At 33.4% G+C, this 21,585-nt stretch overlaps 1 protein-coding gene across 2 annotated transcripts; it reads left to right on the top strand.

Moving 5' to 3' along the window:
- Positions 1-216: 216 nt before the first annotated feature.
- LOC127700937 (uncharacterized) lies at positions 217-20,710 on the top strand. Of its 2 annotated transcripts, none has more exons than XM_052204669.1 (7): positions 217-377; positions 13,115-14,737; positions 15,208-15,298; positions 15,980-16,184; positions 16,981-17,125; positions 17,311-17,432; positions 17,996-20,710. In XM_052204669.1, the coding sequence occupies exons 1-7, from the start codon at positions 296-298 to the stop codon at positions 18,254-18,256; spliced, it is 2,529 nt and encodes an 842-aa protein (XP_052060629.1). In that variant the 5' UTR covers positions 217-295; the 3' UTR covers positions 18,257-20,710. The 2 variants fall into 2 exon arrangements, with proteins under 2 accessions (XP_052060629.1, XP_052060631.1); XM_052204671.1 differs by lacking the exon at positions 217-377 and adding an exon at positions 8,623-8,736.
- The last annotated feature ends 875 nt before the right edge of the window (positions 20,711-21,585 follow it).

The following is a 21,585-nucleotide window of genomic DNA, read 5'->3' on the forward strand; positions in this document are numbered from 1 at the left end:
TCCTGATCATATGAGATATGTGTATAAAATATCTTTGTGATTTCTTTTACCATTTTATTTCAAATTGGATTTAAAAATTGTAAATCGTAAATTCCCGTACAGTTTGATGTAAAACCCCGAGAATCCCACCTGCCGTCATTTTCTATTTATAGAACGCGTTTGAAGGCATTCACATGGGAATTTCCCCAATGAAGTCACCAGACCACGTGTTGATCTTTCGAACCAATTGCAGATACTTCCGCCTTGTTTATCGTTGAGCAGATTGACAGGTATCGAAGTATTTTATTTTATTAGAATGAAAGATACTCAGCAATGCAGTAAAGAAAACAAGATGAAAGTGAAAAACGAAGAAAACCAAGCGGTCGTAGCAGAAAAAGGTAAGACACCATAGATTAACAAGAATCAGTTAATTTTTTACTCAATGCAGGAATATCAATTTCATCATTGCATATGATGTGGTCATGAAACATAAAAACAAAACAAATATTTCTGACGGAGTCTGTAGTGTTGGTAGGTTTTGATAAGGTAAGTGTGTATATTTTAGTAATCTTTAATTCTAAAGCAGTAAAGGGATTCGAGTTTAAGTTGCTATTTTCTTGGATTAACTGCTGATTACTAGTTCAGTAGTTGTCAATGCCAATGGGAGACTGATGAGTGATGTTGTAGACCTGGAGATATACAGGTAGTCTAACTAGTTGAGTTAGGGAATCTTCTTTGGCTCAATTGGTTAGAGGGCTGCCTTTAGATCCCGACATTGAGGGTTCCAATCCCGCTGGTACCATCCACGGATTTTCACAACAAATGGCGCTGCGAGCATCTACCACTGGTACATACGAGTGTATGTATTACCTGGCAGTTGGATATGGTCATGAGGTTTGACAGGTCATAGGATGACCGTGACATGGAAGGAACTGGCAAGAGGGTTTCCGAGTGGAAGACTCTGGGTTGTACAGTGGCGGACCTGTGAGCTGCTCGAAAAAAGAAAAGGGGGAAGAGTGTTGTAGACCTGGAGATATAAAGGTAGCCTAACTAGTTGAGTTAGGGAAGATCTTCTTTGGCTCAATTGGTTAGAGCACTGCCTTTAGATCCCGACATTGAGGGTTTGAATCCCGCTGGTACCATCCACGGATTTTCACAACAGTGATGTAAAGGACTGACTTGGATTTTTTTTGGTCCTTTTTAGTCATATATCTCCTAACGTAAGCTCCAAACATATCATAGCAGTGATTTGAAGGCGTAATGGTATTGTAGTACACATTTTCGCTTAATTCTCTTGTTTTTTAGATTTTGATAATTTATCTGCAACACCCAGATTAACCTGAGATTTGTAGTCTAATCACAGGGGTTTGTTACTATTTGACGGGTTTACTATGAGAACCCCGAAAACATGATTTTTTCAGGGTTCCCATAGTAAACCCGGCAAATAGTAACAAACCCCTGTGGTCTAATTGGCATTATAGTGTGGTAGGTCTTTTCACCACCGAACACATTAAAATAATATCTAATACATCTAACTATAGTGTTTTCATCTATACAATTTATGTATTTGACTTACTTTCTGAACATGCTGAATGAGGATGAATATTTTGTATATTATAAATTATTAAGAAATAATAATCAGAGAGCCAAAAAGAACAGTCTTATCAACTGGTCTTACAAGGGCTGTTGGCGAAACAGTACACATTCAGTATAACAACATTTAAAAAAAAATGATTATTGTGATAATCTCAAATTAGATAAAATGTTTTCACTTACATGAGTTTTTATAATTGAAAAGTACACTTAAAGATATTATACATGGTAAATCATGGGAAAGTATTTTTGCTGAAACTGAATTGAAATCATTCTTTGTCAATTTTGATCCTCAACTATCATGCATATAAATATAGGAACAAAATGATCATATGATTATATTTTTCGTAATTTAATCTATTTTATCGTTTTAATGTGAAATGTTACTGTTTCCCAAGGGATTAGTGGTCAATTGGGGTGTTTGGTGGGTTTTCGGTGGTGAAAAGACCGACCCATTCTAGAGGATTTCAATTGCAAATTCATGTTAAACCTACATTACAGCCTTCTTTAGTAGCTAATTTGATGGGACAACTTTGTCATATTTTATTTAATTGTGTATGTGTTAAAGCTTTTGGCTTTTCATACTCAACTGAAAGTGAAAGTAAAAGTAGAAATAGACAAGTTTCAGTGTTTTATTTTTAATTATTATTGAGATTTTCCTATTCATAGTCATCATTCTGAGTGTAAAAAGTTGTGCATCGTATTTAACATCTTGAATATCAAAGATCTGACTAATTTCCACAAAGGACAAAAACACTAAGATATATGTATTAAACAAAAACCAAACACTGAAAAATAAATTCTTGACTTAGGACAGGGACATTAACATGTCTAAACAAGGGTGGTGGGGTGTGTCGGGACAGGGTTAAAATGTGTTCTGTCAAATTCACAAATAAAAAATAAGTTCTAAAGTGCTACATAAAGCACAATGAATTATTTTCTGCTCTTTATTCGAGTTGTTGTCTATTTGACGCATTCCCCATTTCCATTCTCAATTCTATTGATAATTTTTACCAATACAAGAAAGTCTTAAAATCCAAATTGGGGTACCCTTTGATCAACATTTTTTTCCCCCCGCTTTCTTGACCAACTTATTGATGCTTTGGGCAATAGGTTGCTGCAAGGTGTTTTTGTGTCTCTATGCAGAGAGTGGTCCTTAATGGGGAGTTATTTTATTAACAAAGTTTGGTACAGGAGCCTGTGGAAGACCATTCCAGTCAAAAATGGCTAAATTCTTTTTACAATATTGGACTTAATGTGGTCCTCGAACAAGAAGTAGCTATTCCATGGCCCTCATCTTCTGAAAACACTTAAATAAGATGTATTTGTTTGGAATCTTTCTGGACTTTCAATTCCTTGAGTGACGTGTGTCAGTGCAAAAAGAGTCAGTCCACCCCATCAAAATGCCTTTTTTTTAGGTAAACTCGTATTTGAAGGTTTAAATTTTAGTTCATTCAGTCATTAAATTATGCTGAATGCCATAGATAAATAACTTACACTAAAAGTCTTGTTGCAGAAGTATATAGATACTTTGAAATCATAAAGGTCCAATCCCTCTTTGAATATGGAACCCCATTGCAGGTCATAAACCAAATACGCCCTGTTACTTGTCGAATAACCTGCACAGTAAGGGTTTTAAAAAATTATATGGATTATACACATTTTTGCAGAGTTTATTAATGATGGTATGATACTAAACCCCTTACGGGAAGGATTGTGCCTGATATTCATATGATGAAGACATAATCTTTCAATCAGTTTAATTGAAGTCTGGAGCTGGCATGTCAGTTAACTGCTAGTAGTCTGTTGTTATTTATGTATTATTGTCATTTTGTTTATTTTCTTTGGTTACATCTTCTGACATCAGACTCGGACTTCTCTTGAACTGAATTTTAATGTGCGTATTGTTATGCGTTTACTTTTCTACATTGGCTAGAGGTATAGGGGGAGGGTTGAGATCTCATAAACATGTTTAACCCCACCGCATTTTTGCGCCTGTCCCAAGTCAGGAGCCTCTAGCCTTTGTTAGTCTTGTATTATTTTTAATTTTAGTTTCTTGTGTACAATTTGGAGTTTAGTATGGCGTTCATTATCACTGAACTAGTATATATATTTGTTTAGGGGCCAGCTGAAGGACGCCTCCGGGTGCGGGAATTTCTCGCTGCATTGAAGACCTGTTGGTGGCCTTCTGCTGTTATCTGTTCTGTGGTCGGGTTGTTGTCTCTTTGACACATTCCCCATTTCCATTCTCAATTTTATTTCCTCAGTGGTCTTATGTGATATTTAAAAAATATCTTTATTTGTTTTGTAAATGGAATGGTCCTGACAAAAAGGGTTTAATCTTTCAATATTGGTACAAAATAGATATTTTCATATTGGCATATTTTTATTCTCAGTTGTAAGACAGTTGCATTGACCATTAAAAATAGTGTAAATTAATGTGACATATATATACAAGCAGGAGTTTACATGACAGCTGAGATATGTAGTGCATGTCATTTATTTGTGAGATAAAAAGTAAAAAAAAAATTTATATCTTATTTATGTAAATTAAACTATTACTGTATTAAAGTAATTATAAATTATTTATGTGACCTGTATCTGCTCCAGATTTAATGGGAATAGGTTGTGTTGAACTTTTATACCAAACAACTCCCCCCTCTAGATTTCAGGCCATATTAACCTATTCAATTAAAAAAATAACTTCTCCCTCTTGATTTTAAGTCATGTGTTAACCTATTCAATGACACCAGTGACATGTCCCTTTATATAACAGGCCATGTTTACCTATTTATTTAGTTTGTATCAAGGAATTATATAGTACTATATAAATTCTTTGTTGTAGTTAATATTTTTAACCATGCCAAAAATGATGTGAGTGACTGCAAGATTTTAAGCTATACTTACAACAACAAAAATGGATCAATTGGGAAGAAAAACTGTTATGTTTTCAGATTGCTGTCTCATTGATGTAAACCCCACACCACCTTTGTATTAATTAGATCACATTACTGATCACTTGACTTATTGTTCATATACACATTCACCTGGTACCAGATATTTGATGGAACCTTTTAATTAATAACAATATGAACGAAATTTGAATATTGAAATTTTTAGACAATAAAAGTGTCTGAAAGTTTTTACATGTATTGTTTTGTAGTGTAGATTATTAGATATTAATATAAGATGTGGCAATAATGCCATTAAGAATGACAAGACATGTAAACCAAAAATAAACATCAGGGTTCTATAAATTGGAAATGGATGGCATCAGAAATAAGCATCAGGGTCCTAAAACCAAAAATAAGCACCAGTGTTCTAAAACCAAAAATAAGCACCAGTGTCCTTAAACCAAAAATAAGCACCAGTGTCCTAAAACCAAAAATAAGCATCATAGTCCTAAAACCAAAAATAAGCACCAGGGTCCTAAAACCAAAAATAAGCATCAGGGTCCTAAAACCAAAAATAAGCATCAGGGTCCTAAAACCAAAAATAAGCACCAGGGTCCTAAAACCAAAAAAGCATCATAGTCCTAAAACCGAAAATAAGCATCACAGTCTTAAAAACCCAAAATAGACTTAAGGGTACCAAATACCTAAAATAGACATTAGGTTCCTTAAACCCAAAGATGACATAAGATTTATCAAAAACAAAAATGTACATTAGGGTACTTATAAACCAAAAATGACATCAAGGTCCTATAATATCAAATGTAGACATCAAGGACCTAAAAGCCAAAAATAAACATCAGGATCCTAAAAACATACATTATGTCCTTAAAACCAAAAAAATCAACATCAGGGTCCTTACTGTTCTAGAGTTATGCCCTTTTACAAATAGAAAAATCGCTGAATTTTTCATTTCCGTTCTCTAACTTAAGTTTGTCTCAACAAAATGTTATGAATCTTATACACAATACTTATTACTACAAAACACAGATCAAGTTTGAATTTTGGTGGCGTCACTTTTACCGTTCTAGAGTTATGACCCTCTAGAGTTATGCCCTTTTCAAACGGAAAAATTGCTGAATTTTTCGTTTCTGTTCTCTTTTTTAAGTTTGCCTCAACCAAATGATATGAAACTTATACACATTGCTTATTACCACAAAACCCTGATCAAGTACAAATTTATGTAGCATCACTTCTACGGTTCTTGAGTTATGTCCCTTTATAATGTTATATGCAAGCGGGGGCATCATCTGTGTCCCATGGACACATTCCCCTTTTATTTTTTACAGTTAACATTTGGATTCAGTCTGAGGTTAAAGTTTTTCAGTCATCAATAACTTTGTCAAACCTTCATGGAATCTTATGAAATTTGGACAGAGCTTGTTTATGAATACAGTATCCAGAGCAAAATTTTGAAAATATTTTTATTTTCATTTTTCCATATTTTTACAGTTTACAAGTAGATACAGTTTAGGGTTAAAGTTTGTTTCACATCAATTACTTTGTCAAACCTTCATTGAATTTTATGAAACTTTGGCAGAAGCTTTTTTATGATTAAGAGATAGTGTCTGAAGCAAACTTTTGAAAATATATTTTCATTTTCAGTATTTTTCTGATAGAGTTACTTAGTTTTTTACAGTTAACATTTACAGACAGTCTGGGATAAATTTTTTTGACATGATAAATTTGTAAACCTTCATGGATTGTTATGAAACTTGGACAGAAGCTTATCTTCAAGACCAAGATTTAACATCTAAAGAAAAAGTTAGTTTTTTTTCTTCAATTCTGTATTTTACTGATAAATTGACTCACATTTTAAGTGAACATTACACCTTTACACTGACAGCTGCAATAGTAACTGTGAGTACTCTCAGATCTGTGCTTAGTGTCTTTTTTGTTGTAGGGATGTATAAATACCCTGCCACGTCCGGTCTTGTTACTTGTTTTTCTGCTTTGTATCGATCTGATGAGTTAAGCCCTTTTCAACTGATTTTTATAGCTCGTTCATATGTTGAACTGTTGCACCACTGTCCCAGGTTAGGGGGAGGGTTGGGCACCGACTAACATGTTCGGTGACGTATTGTTGTTAACTTCTATGTTATTTGGTCTCTTGTGGAGAGTTGTCTCATTGGCAATTATACCAAATCTTCTTATTTTTTTAAAACCCAATAACCCAATGGCAGGATGTATAAATACCAAGTAAAAAAATATTACCAAAAATGGACTAAACAGTAAGGTTAAACATATATACAAAGATAAATAAAAAGAACACTATAACACATAATTTTAAGATGATAAACAATATCAGAACCTAGAATCTATACTTCAAGACCATCATGTATTATTTGTGAAGTTAATACGATTCCGATGAATTTTTGTCTCGCCTTGACGGAGTAAAAAAGCGAGACAAAGGTATGCTGTTTCCGGCGGCGGCGTCAATCATGTTTTAGTTTGTGATTAGGTCTAGTTTATGGTGAACCACAAGTGGTATGTCAATGATATTTGGTATGCAGTTGTTTAAGCATTGGCACATCTCATTTCCATGGAGATTATTTGGCCCTGCCCCCTCAGTCATAGTCTATTGACTTTGAAACTTTTGCTAAGTTTACATGTATTAGTTTGTGATTAGGTCAGTTCAAGGGGAATCATTATTGGAAGGCCAGTGAAAATTGGTATTCAGTTGTATAAGCATTAGCACATCAAATTTTGCTTAGTTTACATGTATTAGTTTGTGATTAGGTCAGTTCAAGGGGAATCATTAGTGGAAGGCCAATGAAAATTGGTACTCAGTTGTATAAGCATTAGCACATCAAATTTTGCTTAGTTTACATGTATTAGTTTGTGATTAGATCAGTTTAAGATGAACTGCTAATGTTGAGTCAATGATATTTGGTATGCAAATTTATGGCATTTGCAAGTATCGTTTCCATGGAGATTATATAGCCCCATCCCCCCATCATGGTTTATTGACTTTTACATAGTTTACAAGTTAAGGTTTGTGTTTAGGTTTGTTTAAAAGGAACGACTCATAATCATAATAAGTCGATTGTATTTGGTATGCTGTTGTATTAGCATTGGCACATCTCATTTTCATGGATATTGTTTAGCCATGTACCTTCAGTAATGGTTCATTGACTTTGAATATTTGCATAACTTCCATGTTAAAGTATTGCTATTTTAATTTCAACATTTGCATTATCAAAATTACAAAAAGGTGAGACATATCTCTGTGATAACAGTTTATTTTAGAAAAAGGACAGGACATTCTTTGACATAACCCTGGTTCATCAACTTTCTGCTCAGACACGGGTGACGTTTTATAAAGTTTGAGTAGCCGCAGCAAGCTCTTGAATGAGTTGGGTAAATGCATAAAAAGGCTCCGTGTTGAAGACCGTATTGTGACCTATAATGGTTTACTTTTATAAATTTTGACTTGGATGGAGAGTTGTCTCATTGGCACTCATACCACATCTTCTTATATCTATATCCCATATGCATATGTATTTTATATATGTTTAAACTGTTTTTTCTTCCTAATATTGTATACTTGATTATTGTTTTTGCTGTTGTCTAAAATATTGTCTTATGTTGTAATATGCTCTTTTTGATGGAAATGAAAACATTTTCTTCTTTATATATATATATGTCATGTATATAAAGAAAAGTTCAGTATAATCTGTAGGCTGGTAATGTATATAAGAAAATTAATAAAAGATATAATAACTGTTTCATCACACATTCAACAGGTACCAGAAATGTGGTTGAATTGAAACCATTATTATTTTTTATTAATTTTCTAATATATGAAATATATATATATTTATATAATTAATATCAGAGAATATGTAAATATAAGTATATGTCATACTAATACTGTGTGTTACCCCCAGGAAATCATTTTCAATAGGTGTTTGTCAAATTTAAAGTAAAGGAAATCCTAATGCTTTATGTAATTCTAAATCTATTTATTAGGCTAAATTTAAAGGGTCTTTTTCCTTTATATCAACAAATGAAAGGTATAGAAATAAACAAAGCGATATTGTGCCATTGGATGATTATAAACCAATCAAAATCATTCTTACATATGTAGGTTTATTTTTAGTGTACATAGTTTGTTTTTATACCTTAACAGGATAGTAGTGATTTTATATTGGAATTTATAACTTGAGGATAAACATCGCTAATTGATAATTATTTTACAGTTAAATTACAGGTATTGTATGATTGATTTACCTGTAAAGGTGTGTTTACCTTTTCACACCTACTTAATAATTGATAATTTACCTTGAATAAAATTAAATGCTAAACCCTTGGGCATTTCATGTTAAGATATTACAAGAAATGAAAATGTCTGCACTAAATGTACATTTAACTTAATTCTGGTGAAAGGCCTGCTGGGGGGGGGGGGGGGGGGAGAGGATTTAACTTAATTCTGGTGAAAGGCCGGCTGGAGGGAGATGATTTAACTTAATTCTGGTTTTAGGCCTGCTGGAGGGAGAAGATTTAACTTAATTCTAGTGTAAGGCCTGCCGGAGGGAGAGGATTTAACAAATTTCTGCAGTATGCTTACTTTCATAGAATTAACCATCATATTCAAGCCTGATTAATAAAGTTTTCACTCTCACCTCTTGTGCTTATAGATATGAACTGCTTGTGTTTTATTTTATTCTTTAATTTACTGTTGGGTTCAGGTAAGGGAGGGAAGAAATGGCTTTTATCCTAAAAAATCAGAAGAGAAGCAAAAGATACCAAAGGGACATTCAAGCTCATAAGTTGGCAATAACTTAACAACACCAAGTCACAACAAAGAAAAAGACAAACAACAGTACACAAAACACAACATAGTTAACTAAAGACTGAGCAATACAAACCCCACCAAAAACTGGGAGTGATCTCAAATGTCCCTTTTCCCTATAGTATTATTTTATGACACCCATGAGCACAAGTGTTACAGTTGTGATATTTGAAATGGTGCATTTGGCTAGTTGACCTGTACTTAAGTTGTGATACCATGGTGCCCTAGCTGGTGTGCCCCAGCTGGTGTTCCAGGCTAGTGGGACTATACTTTAGTTGTGATACCATGGTGCCCTGGCTGGTATTCCAGGCTAGTGGGACTATACTTAAGTTGTGATAATACATCACCTCAGAATGATTGGGCTCTACTTAAGTTGATAGTAATGTGCTTTTAATGTAATTTTCTTAAAATGAACACCATTTTTGGACCCTGAAATAGAGTTTGGGCCAACACAGAACTATAAAAAATGTGTACTCCAAAGGAGGCTCATCATAGTGTCTGGGTTGCAACCTGAGGTTTTCTTTTTTTAACTTGTTAAAACTTTGGGCTTTCCCTTGCTGTAAATATTAAAACCATTCAATACAATATGTGATAATTCAAATGATAACCAATGTCAAGATGCTCAGACTTACTAATGAAGTCTTTTGTTTGCCTTGAATAAAAGTCTGTAATATTTTAGGAGTTTCCTCTTCAAATCTTTTAATGAATTAATGTCCTCTAGAAAATTTAGAATTAATAGAATTGTTGGTTTATTAATTACTTGATTAATTTATTTTGTTTGAAACCCTGAAGATTTAATTATTAATTGTCCACCATGACATCATCTAGGGTTTCAAGAGTTCAAGTGCCCCTTTACCTATTGAATTTTCTAAAATTGATTCTTTCCTGACTTAGATTAAGTATCATTGAAGCACAGGAAAAATATTTATCTATTCACAATCATAATGGGATCAAGTAAAAAGTTAAAGAGCTGGAGTAATTTCTAAAAAAATATTTGTTGACAATTCTTCCTTTAGAGAAAATATTGAGAAAGAATGTTGAGTTTTGTTATTGTTTTTTTACATCCTGGATAAATATTTGTTCAATTTTTATGTCTTTCTCAATCTTACCTTGGGGTTCCCCTGGGGATTCCCATTGGAATCAAATTAGGTGGAGTCCCTTAAGTCAATTGACTCAATACAGTTTCTGGAGTATATTTGTCCAGGATTTTATTTTATATACCTAATCCAACAGCATAATTTTGATCTTGGGGTAATACAAATGACTAAAGTGTAATTGAAATTGAATATGAATGAGTTATCAAAATGATCACTGAATGTCCCTAGGTAACTCCAGATACAGGCTGAATGTCCCTATGTAATTCAGATACAGGCTGAATGTCCCTAGGTAACTCCAGATACAGGCTGAATGTCCCTAGGCAACTCCAGATACAGGCTGGATGTCCCTGTAACTCCAGATACAGGCTGAATGTCCCTAGGTAACTCCAGATACAGGCGGGGTGTCCCTGTAACTCCAGATACAGGCTGAATGTCCCTAGGTAACTCCATATACAGGCTGAATGTCCCTAGGTAACTCCAGATACAGGCTGGATGTCCCTGTAACTCCAGGTACAGGCTGAATGTCCCAAAGTAACTCCAGATACAGGCTGAATGTCCCTAGGTTACTCCAGATACAGGCTGAATGTCCCTTAAGGCAACTCCAGATACAGGCTGAATGTCTCTAGGTAACTCCAGATACAGGCTGAATGTCCCTTAAGGTAACTCCAGATACAGGCTGAATGTCCCTAGGTAACTCCAGATACAGGCTGAATGTCCTTAGGTAACTCCAGATACAGGCTTGCTATAGTCTGAGATTGCTCTGATGTCTGAGACCTTTTAAAGGAATTACTGGGGCTGTCTGCCATGGCAAGTGTTCAGCAAGTCCAATAAATGATGTTACTATTTTCAAATGAAGCTGATTTTCTGAGAAGTTTAATGATTTAAGAACAACCAAAAATAAAATGAATTAAACCCATACATACAAACATATTATTATGAATCATTTGCCTGAGGCATTGTACAGAGACAATAGTTAACCTTCACATGTCAGACATCATAAACCTTATTGTCATTCGTTAACATCATTTCAATGACAGAGTTTCTAGTCTTGGAAATTTAAGTTAAAAAGTGGTAAGGGTTCTTTTCATTTATGTTGGTAAGGGCTTCTGCAAATTTAATAAACTAATGGCTAGAAAAACATTGTGTGATGCAGTATTTAATACACATTTAAAATGGAAAATACGGGACACAGCTTTAAGTTTTGTTTTAATTAGTTATTCATATTGTACTTTTTCAGTTCCTTCTTGTACATTAGACAACAACAAAAAAGGGGGGAAATTCTGATTATTTTTTGGACCATTTTTCTAACCAATGATAAGATTTTTTTGGAACTTTTGTTCACATTTTTTAGGTGGCCACTTTTCCAACCAATGTTGACTTTATGTAGATGACATTTTGTACTTTCACCAATTGATTTCCACATGCTTGTCTGAGCATTAACCCTTAAAAAAACATTAATTTTGATCAGATTTACCTGAAAGGCATATATACATGTATATGTTATTCAAATATCGTGGTAGTATATGTTTGTTGTAACCTAAAGTACAGTTACCTTACACACACGTAAAGAACAAACATCCATTAAACCTTAGAACGACATCAGTTCAAAGGTCAGACATTCAATCAAATATATATTCAGCCTTTACTTGAGGAACACATTTTTTTACTGGATATTCAGAAATTCATGTACTAGTAATTCTAAAGGTATAATTCTATTTTACCAGCCATTTTGTTTTTTATGGCTAATTACTGGATCAAACTTGTTGGAATGATTGCTGTCTGGAAAGTAAAAACTGAAATATGTCAGAATTGCATTCAGACAGAAACTGTTTGTATCTTTTGAAAGGGTTCTGGAATTATAACTGGTTGAAATTGAAGAATGGTTACAAAAAAAGTCCTGAGAAAAAGTTTTAGTAATGATCCTCATTTGTCTGCTACTGCTCAGGGGAAATAAATATATGACATTTATCCAGTAGGAATTGAGAAAAGGGGAGGTAATGATCCTCATTTGTCTGCTACTGCTCAGGGGAAATAAATATACGACATTTATCCAGTAGGAATTGAGAAAAGGGGAGGTAATGATCCTCATTTGTCTGCTACTGCTCAGAAGAAATCAATATACGACATTTATCCAGTAGGAATTAAGAAAAGGGGAGGTAATTACACTCATTTGTCTGCTACTGCTCAGGGGAAATGCATATATTCTACATTTATCCACTAGGAATTAAGAAAAGGGGAGTTAATGACCCTTATTTGTCTGCTACTACCCAGAGGAAGTAATATATGACATTTATCCAGTAGGGAGGTAATGATCCTCATTTGTCTGCTACTGCTCAGAGGAAATAAATATACCAGATTTATCCAGTAGGAATTTATACTTTGGTTGACTGTTAATTATAGGGATGTTTGCCTTATTATTTGATTTACAGGTTGTTATTGGTATGTTGCATTTCTTAATTGATTTGTTGGTTATTATTGGGATTCTGGCTCCATTTCTAACTAAATTTGATAGGTAAAGTTGCTGTTGAATAGAAAGTGTTTTAAAGAGTAACTTGATAAAAACATGCTTCTTATCAAGTTTTTGTCAGATCAGACTAAATAGAAAATTTAACATGTTTATCCTATGCCTTGAATTGGTTAATTTGAAACCATATTTTTTTCAGTTTATATTAATGTTTTCTTTTTTTGGTCTTTTTCAGAAAACCAAGCAGATTCTTTTGAGAAGAAGAACAATCTTTCTGGCATAACCATGACAAAGGAAGAACATAAAGAGGGTAAGGAAGTGAATTGTAACGGAGATAATCCAGTTGCTGTGAATTGTAAGGGAGATAATCCAGCTGCAGTGAATTGTAAGGGAGATAATCAAGTTACAGAAAGAAAGATATCAAATGAAGAGTTGGATGACCTGACCAGTAAAGTAAGTGATATACAGATAGCTGACAAAAAAGAAGTTGTTGGCAGACAAAATACTGTGGAGGAAGATACGAAGAGACCAAGAAACCAGACCTCACTAGATAATGATGAAGAGGTGAAAAAAAGGGAAGGTGCATTAACAGCTAGAGGCCCTAATGGGGGACGTGCAAGTTCATGTGATAATACTGGCTATAATTATTATGCCACACAGCCAGAATATAAATTGGGAAGTAATAACAATAAACGTAGTTTCAGTGACGAGACTGAACCAGCCAAATATTACAAACCTGTTGTTGACTACTTCCCATCACAGTCTCATGTCAACGTAAAGCAACTTGGTGGTGGTACCGTTACATTGAAAACCCCACCAATCCAACATCAGAACGAGCCTCCATATACATTTGACAGTATTCCCGAGGGTGGAGATTTAATTGATGCTCTTTTGGCAGAGCAAGGACAAAGCCAGTTGCAAAACATAAGGGCCGATTTCTCAACAAGTAATATACCAGTTAATATGGAACCTACAAACATTTTCCCTCCAAAACATGTGAAAGAAGAGAATGTGATTATTGATGAGAATAGCAGTAGTCCATACACTAACGGTGGTCCACCATCTAATCAGAGTGACAGTGGAATTAGTGGCATGAGTTACGGGAGTCCATATCAGAATCTAAGTTCTCCCCAGTCTAATGCTTCCCCACCACATGTACCAGAGATGGGATACCCACCGGTGATGAATGCTCCACAATATTCAGATGTATTAGACCTCATGGATCCTATAGCAGGAAGGGAAGAAGACTTCCAAGATGTTCAAAAAATGATAGCTGCTGATTTGTTAAGAGAAAATAAACCTCCTGGCCGAGTAAGGGAACAGATAAGACCTGAGATACCCCACAACCATATGATGGCTAATCAGATGAACTTAATAAATATCAAACCTCAGCCACAACATTTCCAGATGAATACACAACATTGTCCAATCAGTACACATAACACAATGCAGCAACAGGCAACAATTTTTGGACATGCACCAATGAGTACCAATAACATTATCCTGCCACCTTGTTCTCAGCCATCTGCTGTTGTTCAGCCAATACCAGTTAGTAATCCCGTTATGATGGTACCACCTCAAGGTCCCATCCCCATTGGACCAGTCACACCGTTCACTCAGCCACAGATTATCATCATACAACCCGGACCTATTCAGGCTCAGAGGAGACCAGCATTACGGAACATTGCACCCAAAACAGATAAACAGACAAACAAAAAGCCAGTACAAGGACCTTTGGCAAACAAAGGACAAAAACAGCCCCCAAGACCTGATCCCGTGCCTGTGATGCAGGTCCGACCTACACCATCACAGTTACCAAACAATGCACAACAGAGACCAATAAATAATCAAAATAATGGTGAGTAAAATAATGTATATAACATATTAATCTAAAAATCTTGTCAACAATGACAAAGATAACAGGATTTTTATTTTACCTTTTGAATTACTTCACATTCCAGGGCCTTATATATATTAAAAAATCAAACCAAAAAAGAAACAAGACTTTAAGAAAATGTTTATGTTACATATTTGATAAGATATTGCCTAAAGATTTGTTGGTTCAGAAAGCAGAATAAACGGAAAACATTACCGATATTATTAAAAATCATAACCTCTATTTATATTAAAAATCATAACCTCTATTTATATTAAAAATCATAACCTCTATTTATATTAAACATCATAACCTCTATTTATATTAAAAATCATAACCTCTATTTATATTAAAAATCATAACCTCTATTTATATTAAAAATCATAACCTCTATTTATATTAAAAATCATAACCTCTATTTATATTAAAAAAACTTATTTGAATATTTTCAGCTCAGAAAAGAAATTTGTTAAATATAGCTAGAAGAATGGTGGCTGAGATTCCGTCAGAGCAACTACGACATCAGGATGATGAAGGAGACACGTAAGTTCAAAATTACACGAAATGATTATGTCAAACTGAATATTCAAATGTGCTGGTACTTAGAAATCCCTGTAGGTGTGATGCTGAACAGAAGGGATAACAAAAATTGATGTCTACTTCAGGAGAAGGAACAATAAATATACTGATTCTGCAATTTAAAAGCATTTAATTTTTTGATTTACCCTTCAAATTTTGTTCTATGATTGAAAGCATAGTCCTTCTAAATTAATAGGGCATTACATCATATATCATAAGGCTTTCCCTCCTGTTGGAATCTGCCCTGCCAGGGTTATCAAAGATTCTGTTGTCCTCTCTTCCTACCCTATTGAGTGCATATGCAGTTTCTGTTTTCTTCATTGATTGATAAAAAGATGTAACAACTTTTTTTTTTGTATAGATACTTTTGTCTGTAAATAATCAAATGCATACATGTATATTTTCACTTTGGTATAGATTAATTGTTACAGCTTATAGATCTTACACTGCTACTATTTATAGATGTACATTGTTACTATTTATAGATCTTACATTGCTACTATTTATAGATGTACATTGCTACTATTTATAGATGTACATTGCTACTATTTATAGATGTACATTGCTACTATTTATAGATGTACATTGCTACTATTTATAGATATGTTGTTACTATTTATAGATGTACACTGTAACTATTTATAGGTATCTTCATGTAGCAGCATGTAAAAGTGACCCTAACCTAATACAGTCATTATTGGAGAGATTGAACCGTGAACAGATGGACTGGTTGATAGATTTGGAAAACAAGAAACGTATGACACCATTATATCTTGCTGTGTTGGGCAATCAACCAGAAATGGTGGAAATATTCCTAAAAAACAATGCAGACCCAAATGCTCTAGCACAGGTAAATATTTTGCTAAATTCACTAAACATACTCAATAGGGCTGATTAAAATGTTCTTGCTCAAGTACATATTGAGTTCATACACAAGATATACTCCAAAAAGGTGATTCAAATGCTCTAGCTCAAATTCATTATGATTTCATACACAAAATAAACTCAATAGGGCTGATTCAAAAGGTCTTGCTCAAGTAAATATTGAGTTTATACACACAGTATCCTCCCAAGTGCTGCTCATATGCTTTTGTTTATGTACATATTGAGTTTATACACACAGTATCCTCCCGAGTGCTGCTCATATGCTCTTGTTTATGTACATATTGAGTTTATACACACAGTATCCTCCCCAGTCCTGCTCACATGCTTTTGTTTTTGTACATATTGAGTTTATACACACACAATCCTCCCGAGTGCTGCTCATATGCTCTTGTTTATGTACATATTGAGTTTATACACACAGTGTCCTCCTGAGTGCTGCTCATATGCTCTTGTTTATGTACATATTGAGTTTATACACACAGTATTCTCCCGAGTGCTGCTCATATGCTCTTGTTTATGTACATATTGAGTTTATACACACAGTATCCTCCCGAGTGCTGCTCATATGCTCTTGTTTATGTACATCATTAATACAATACACACAAAAATATACTTCAGATACATGCTGACTGAATTCCTGGCATAAAAATGTATAAATATATACACAAATATACTCAGACATTATATATGCGAGTACTTACAATGTAAATGAAGAGTGATTAAAAATTATTTTTATTCATTAATATTTTATTTATTTGCAGTCTGCATCATCACCTACAGAAGGAAAATCTTTGGAAGTGAAGGCACCTATACATGTGGCATCTGCTGGTGGTGATGAAAGTTTACCTACTCTCAAAAAACTACTCAGTGTAAAAGACATCTCACTTAACATCTACAACTCAGAAGGTAAATATTTACTACACTCCTTCCACTCTTTAACATAAGTAATGGGTGAAATATTACCTAATGTTTCTCTATGTCCGTAGCTTTTATGGTGAATAATAATCTACACATTACACACACCAATTATCTGTGGTATTTAAATGTCTACACATCTACACAATGTAATTTAATTCTATATCTTATTTTAGGCCATACAGCATTACACACAGCTATTATTGCTCATGGCACAAAAAGACAGAATGGAAGTTACATTAACAGTTTAAACACTATCGAAGCTCTGATTAAAGCTGGTGCTGATCCTAATTCACAGGTAAGCATATCTTATATGTGTTATGGAGTGATACTAATTCACAGGTAAGCATATCTTATATGTGTTGTGGAGTGATCCTAATTCACAAGTAAGCATGTCTTATATATGTTATGGAGTTGGAGCTTCCAAGTACAACATAAACCAATTGTACTTAGCAGTTAAAACTCAATACATCTTGTGAAATTTATGGATTATTCTCAAGTAATTAGCACTTAAATATCACAATCATCCTTTCTGAGAGTTGAACCCACGACCTCTATGTTTACAGTCAGCATCTGACCAACTGAACTGGAGAAAAATTAACAAAATGAAGGTCTGCTTATATTTGTAAAAGGAGCGTCTTCTTAAAAAATCTTGGATATCAATATTGTTATTCATGTGGTATTATTTTGCATGGTTTTCCTTGGTAACCGATATACATAAACCATGAATTTAAGATGACAAATGATAGAATTTGTCAATTTGTCAAATTGGTACCCAGAAGAGTACACAGTACATGTAATATTTAGGTTCTGTTTTGTGACCTGTAAAGAACAGTTTAATCATTTGTTTATTATTTACAGGACAAGAAAAGTGGTAAAACCCCTTTAATGTATGCAATAGAGAAAAGAGACTGTATTCTTATTGAAAAAATGTTAAGACTCTTCGATCCAAAGAAGTTACGCAATGTCATCAAATCATCAACATTCGATGGAAGTAATTGTCTTAAAATAGCGGAAGGACGTAAATCTGAATTCAACCCTCAAGAATGGCAGAGATTATGGGACTTGTTAAACAAAGCTTGTACAGGAGAATTACCGCGGACAGTAATGTTAGGTTATTGAGTGATCTCTCATCTCATGGCCATAGTCGCAAGTTGTGGCTAGGTGTAATTAATGATGTCTTGTTTAACGTAAAGTTTCTATAAGAGATATTGGCAGACATTGTTGCAGGAATCTCTCACTAAACACGTTAATTCGGATGTCGAACACTTAGTGCATATTGGAGAATTAACATAGAGTGATATTGACCTTTAATGGAACATCTCATTCATATCAACGTTTTAAAAGTCTCCAAGTTACGAACAATTCAGAACTTTGCCTCATTTATATAACATGTAATTAGGAAGTGCCCATTTAAACAACATGTAAAATTTTATGAAGGAAAGGTGTCTTTTAGTACTTGTGCTTTGATCATGTAAGACGATGGCAGCAGTTCTAATTGTGATTAGTTGACCTTGACATTGTAAATTGTTGTATTAGTTATTAATGTTACCGTCCCTTGTTTAGTTTATTGTTGGGTTATTGGATTAAAGTTGACAGTGTTATATTCAAATCAAAAGACAGAGACATACAGACAGAAAGTTATCACATGGTGTATATATATTGTGGATTAATTATTTAATTGTGGGGGGTGGGGGCTCTATATAGAATCTACAGTCATACATGTGTATATCAAAAACAAAATCATATACAAATTAAATATAACAAAATAAGAAGTTGGCATAATATCTTTAATTATCGTTTTTATTTGCCAAAGATGTAAAAGACTCTGACAAGTATATAAGAAATATTGATATGTGGTGCTGGTTGGAAATTTTGTTTTCCCGTAAATCTGTTTATTTATCTACCATATCTACTAAATGACTGTGAGAGGAACTTAGTAACAAAAACTTGACTGTACATAAACAAATATTTTAATGTTTTAAGCATGTTTCTCATGTACTGCAAGTAGCTAGTGCCATTATTTTAGATTTTTTATGTTTCAAAATTATCTTTATGAATATGCTGTGATCATATGAAATTTTTTAAAGTGTTTTGTTATTTATTGTTAGTTGTTATTTATTGAATTATTTTAAAGTTTTCTTTATATTTTTTTTTATCAGACTTATTGTTCTAAATTTACCTATATTTTTGTTTGTTTTTTGACATTTTCATGGGTGTTGCTTAGTGATTAACAACTAATATTAAGTTTTCTTATTTGACAAATTTCAGAAAAAAATACTGCCCATATAGATAAATTTCAGTGTTAGTCTGTTTTATATTTTAAATTACAAATATTCCTGACTGATCATTCAACACATGTTGATAAAGTGTATGATGGCAAATTAAATCATATTGTCCATACCAAAACATTCCTTAAATTTTACTTCAGGTATCAAAAATGTGTTTGAAAAACTTCATGGCCATCTTCTATTCTTCTTGTATGTTGTTGAAGCACTTTAGGAAAAAAAATAAATTTCAAGTGTCGCTTATTTCCAAAGAATCCCTTAGCAAGTTAGTAATTAATTAAATTGCCAATTTATCAATGACTTCTGCTGTCCTTTAGGATTTGCACATAAAAATATCACACTTTCAAGTCTTTAATGGAAAAACAAGGAATTAATTGAATCTGGAATAATTTTGAATTCTGGAAAATTGATTAGAAATGTATGATGAAAACTAACCCAACTAAATGGGGTTAGCCATGCATGCATGGCTAAGGTTAATTTTACTTTCACTATCATTTCAGTATGAACTAACTAACACCCCTTAGCCATGCGCGCATGGCTAACCCTATTTAGTTGGGTTAGTTTTCATCATAAATTTCTGATCAATTTTCCAGAATTCAAAATTATTCCAGATTCAAATAATTCGTTGTTGAAATGTGTTTTACTTTATAAACATGGCTAGATTGATAGGATACCTATCACATGTCTTCAGGAGTGGTCAGAATCAACAAATAGGAAAGCCAAAACAATATATCCTATCACATGCCTTCTTCTTCAGGAGTGGTCAGAATCAACAAATAGGAAAGCCAAAACAATATATCCTATCACATGCCTTCTTCTTCAGGAGTGGTCAGAATCAACAAATAGGAAAGCCAAAACAATATATCCTATCACATGCCTTCTTCTTCAGGAGTGGTCAGAATCAACAAATAGGAAAGCCAAAACAATATATCCTAACTAAATGGACTTAATTAGTTATCAAAGGTACCAGGATTATAATTTAATATGCCAGACGCGCGTAAAATAAGAGGAAAATTTTTTATGAAACTTTAGTAAATCTTACAATTTTTTTAAAGATGAATACAATAACCCACTGGGGGTAAACAGTCGACATACAATAACCCACTGGGGGTAAACAGTCGACATACAATAACCCAATGGGGATAACCAGTCCAGCAGTAGTTCTCACTTTGTTACATTTTTATGATACATTGTATTTAGTTCATGTATAAAATAATTATGTATTATTAATCATTGTTAATGTCATGAATGTGTAAAAACTGATTTAAAATAAAAAATACTTTTTAAATACGTTTTTGTTATGTGACCCATACAAATGTATCCCCCCATCCTATTGAATATATGTTCTACCTAAGCTCTACCTATTGTTCATAATAGATAGACAGAAACTTTAAAAAGCAAAAATGATCAGCAAGACAAAATCTGCAAATAAGTCAAACATGACCAAAATTGGTAGATGACTCCTTATTAGAGTTATTGCCCTTTAATGACAATTTTTACAATTTTTTTGTGTTATCGCCTTATATCTTAAAAACTATAATAGATAGATTCAGCACAACAGGATCTACAAGTACGTCATCATGGCCGAAATCTTCAGTCAACGCCCTATTAGAGTTATTACCCTTTAATGATGATTTTTGTCGAGCCTTCGACTTTAGTCGAAAAAGCAAGACATAGCGATCCTACATTCCGTCGGCATCGTCCACAAATATTCACTCTGTGGTTAAAGTTTTTGAAATTTTAATAACTTTCTTAAACTATCCTTGATTTCTACCTAACTTGGACAGAAGCTTATTCATGATCATAAGATAGTATCCAGAAGTAAATTTTGTAAAAATAAAATTCCATTTTTTCCAGATTTTACTTATAAATGGACTTAGTTTTTCTATCGGGAAATATTACATTCACTCTGTGGTTAAAGTTTTAAAAATTTAATAACTTTCTTAAACTATCCTGGGTTTGTACCAAACTTGGACAGAAGCTTGTTTATGATCAAAAGCTAGTATCTAGAAGGAAATTTTGTAAAAAAATAAATCCATTTTTTCCATATTTTACTTTTAAATGGACTTAGATTTTCTGCAAGGAAACAACATATTCATTCTGTGGTTAAAGTTTTTAAAATTTTAAGAACTTTCTTATACTATTTTGGATTTGTACCGAACT

The sequence above is a fragment of the Mytilus californianus genome, unplaced genomic scaffold (assembly GCF_021869535.1).
Source record: "Mytilus californianus isolate M0D057914Y unplaced genomic scaffold, xbMytCali1.0.p SCAF_5, whole genome shotgun sequence".
Classification (NCBI taxonomy): Eukaryota; Metazoa; Mollusca; class Bivalvia; order Mytilida; family Mytilidae; genus Mytilus; species Mytilus californianus.

Coding starts and splice junctions, on each gene's coding strand:
- LOC127700937 (XM_052204669.1), top strand. CDS start 296: ATGAAAGATACTCAGCAATGCAGTAAAGAAAACAAGATGAAAGTGAAA. Junction 16,185..16,980: donor ACCCAAATGCTCTAGCACAG/GTAAATATTTTG, acceptor ATTTATTTGCAG/TCTGCATCATCACCTACAGA. Junction 17,126..17,310: donor TAACATCTACAACTCAGAAG/GTAAATATTTAC, acceptor ATCTTATTTTAG/GCCATACAGCATTACACACA.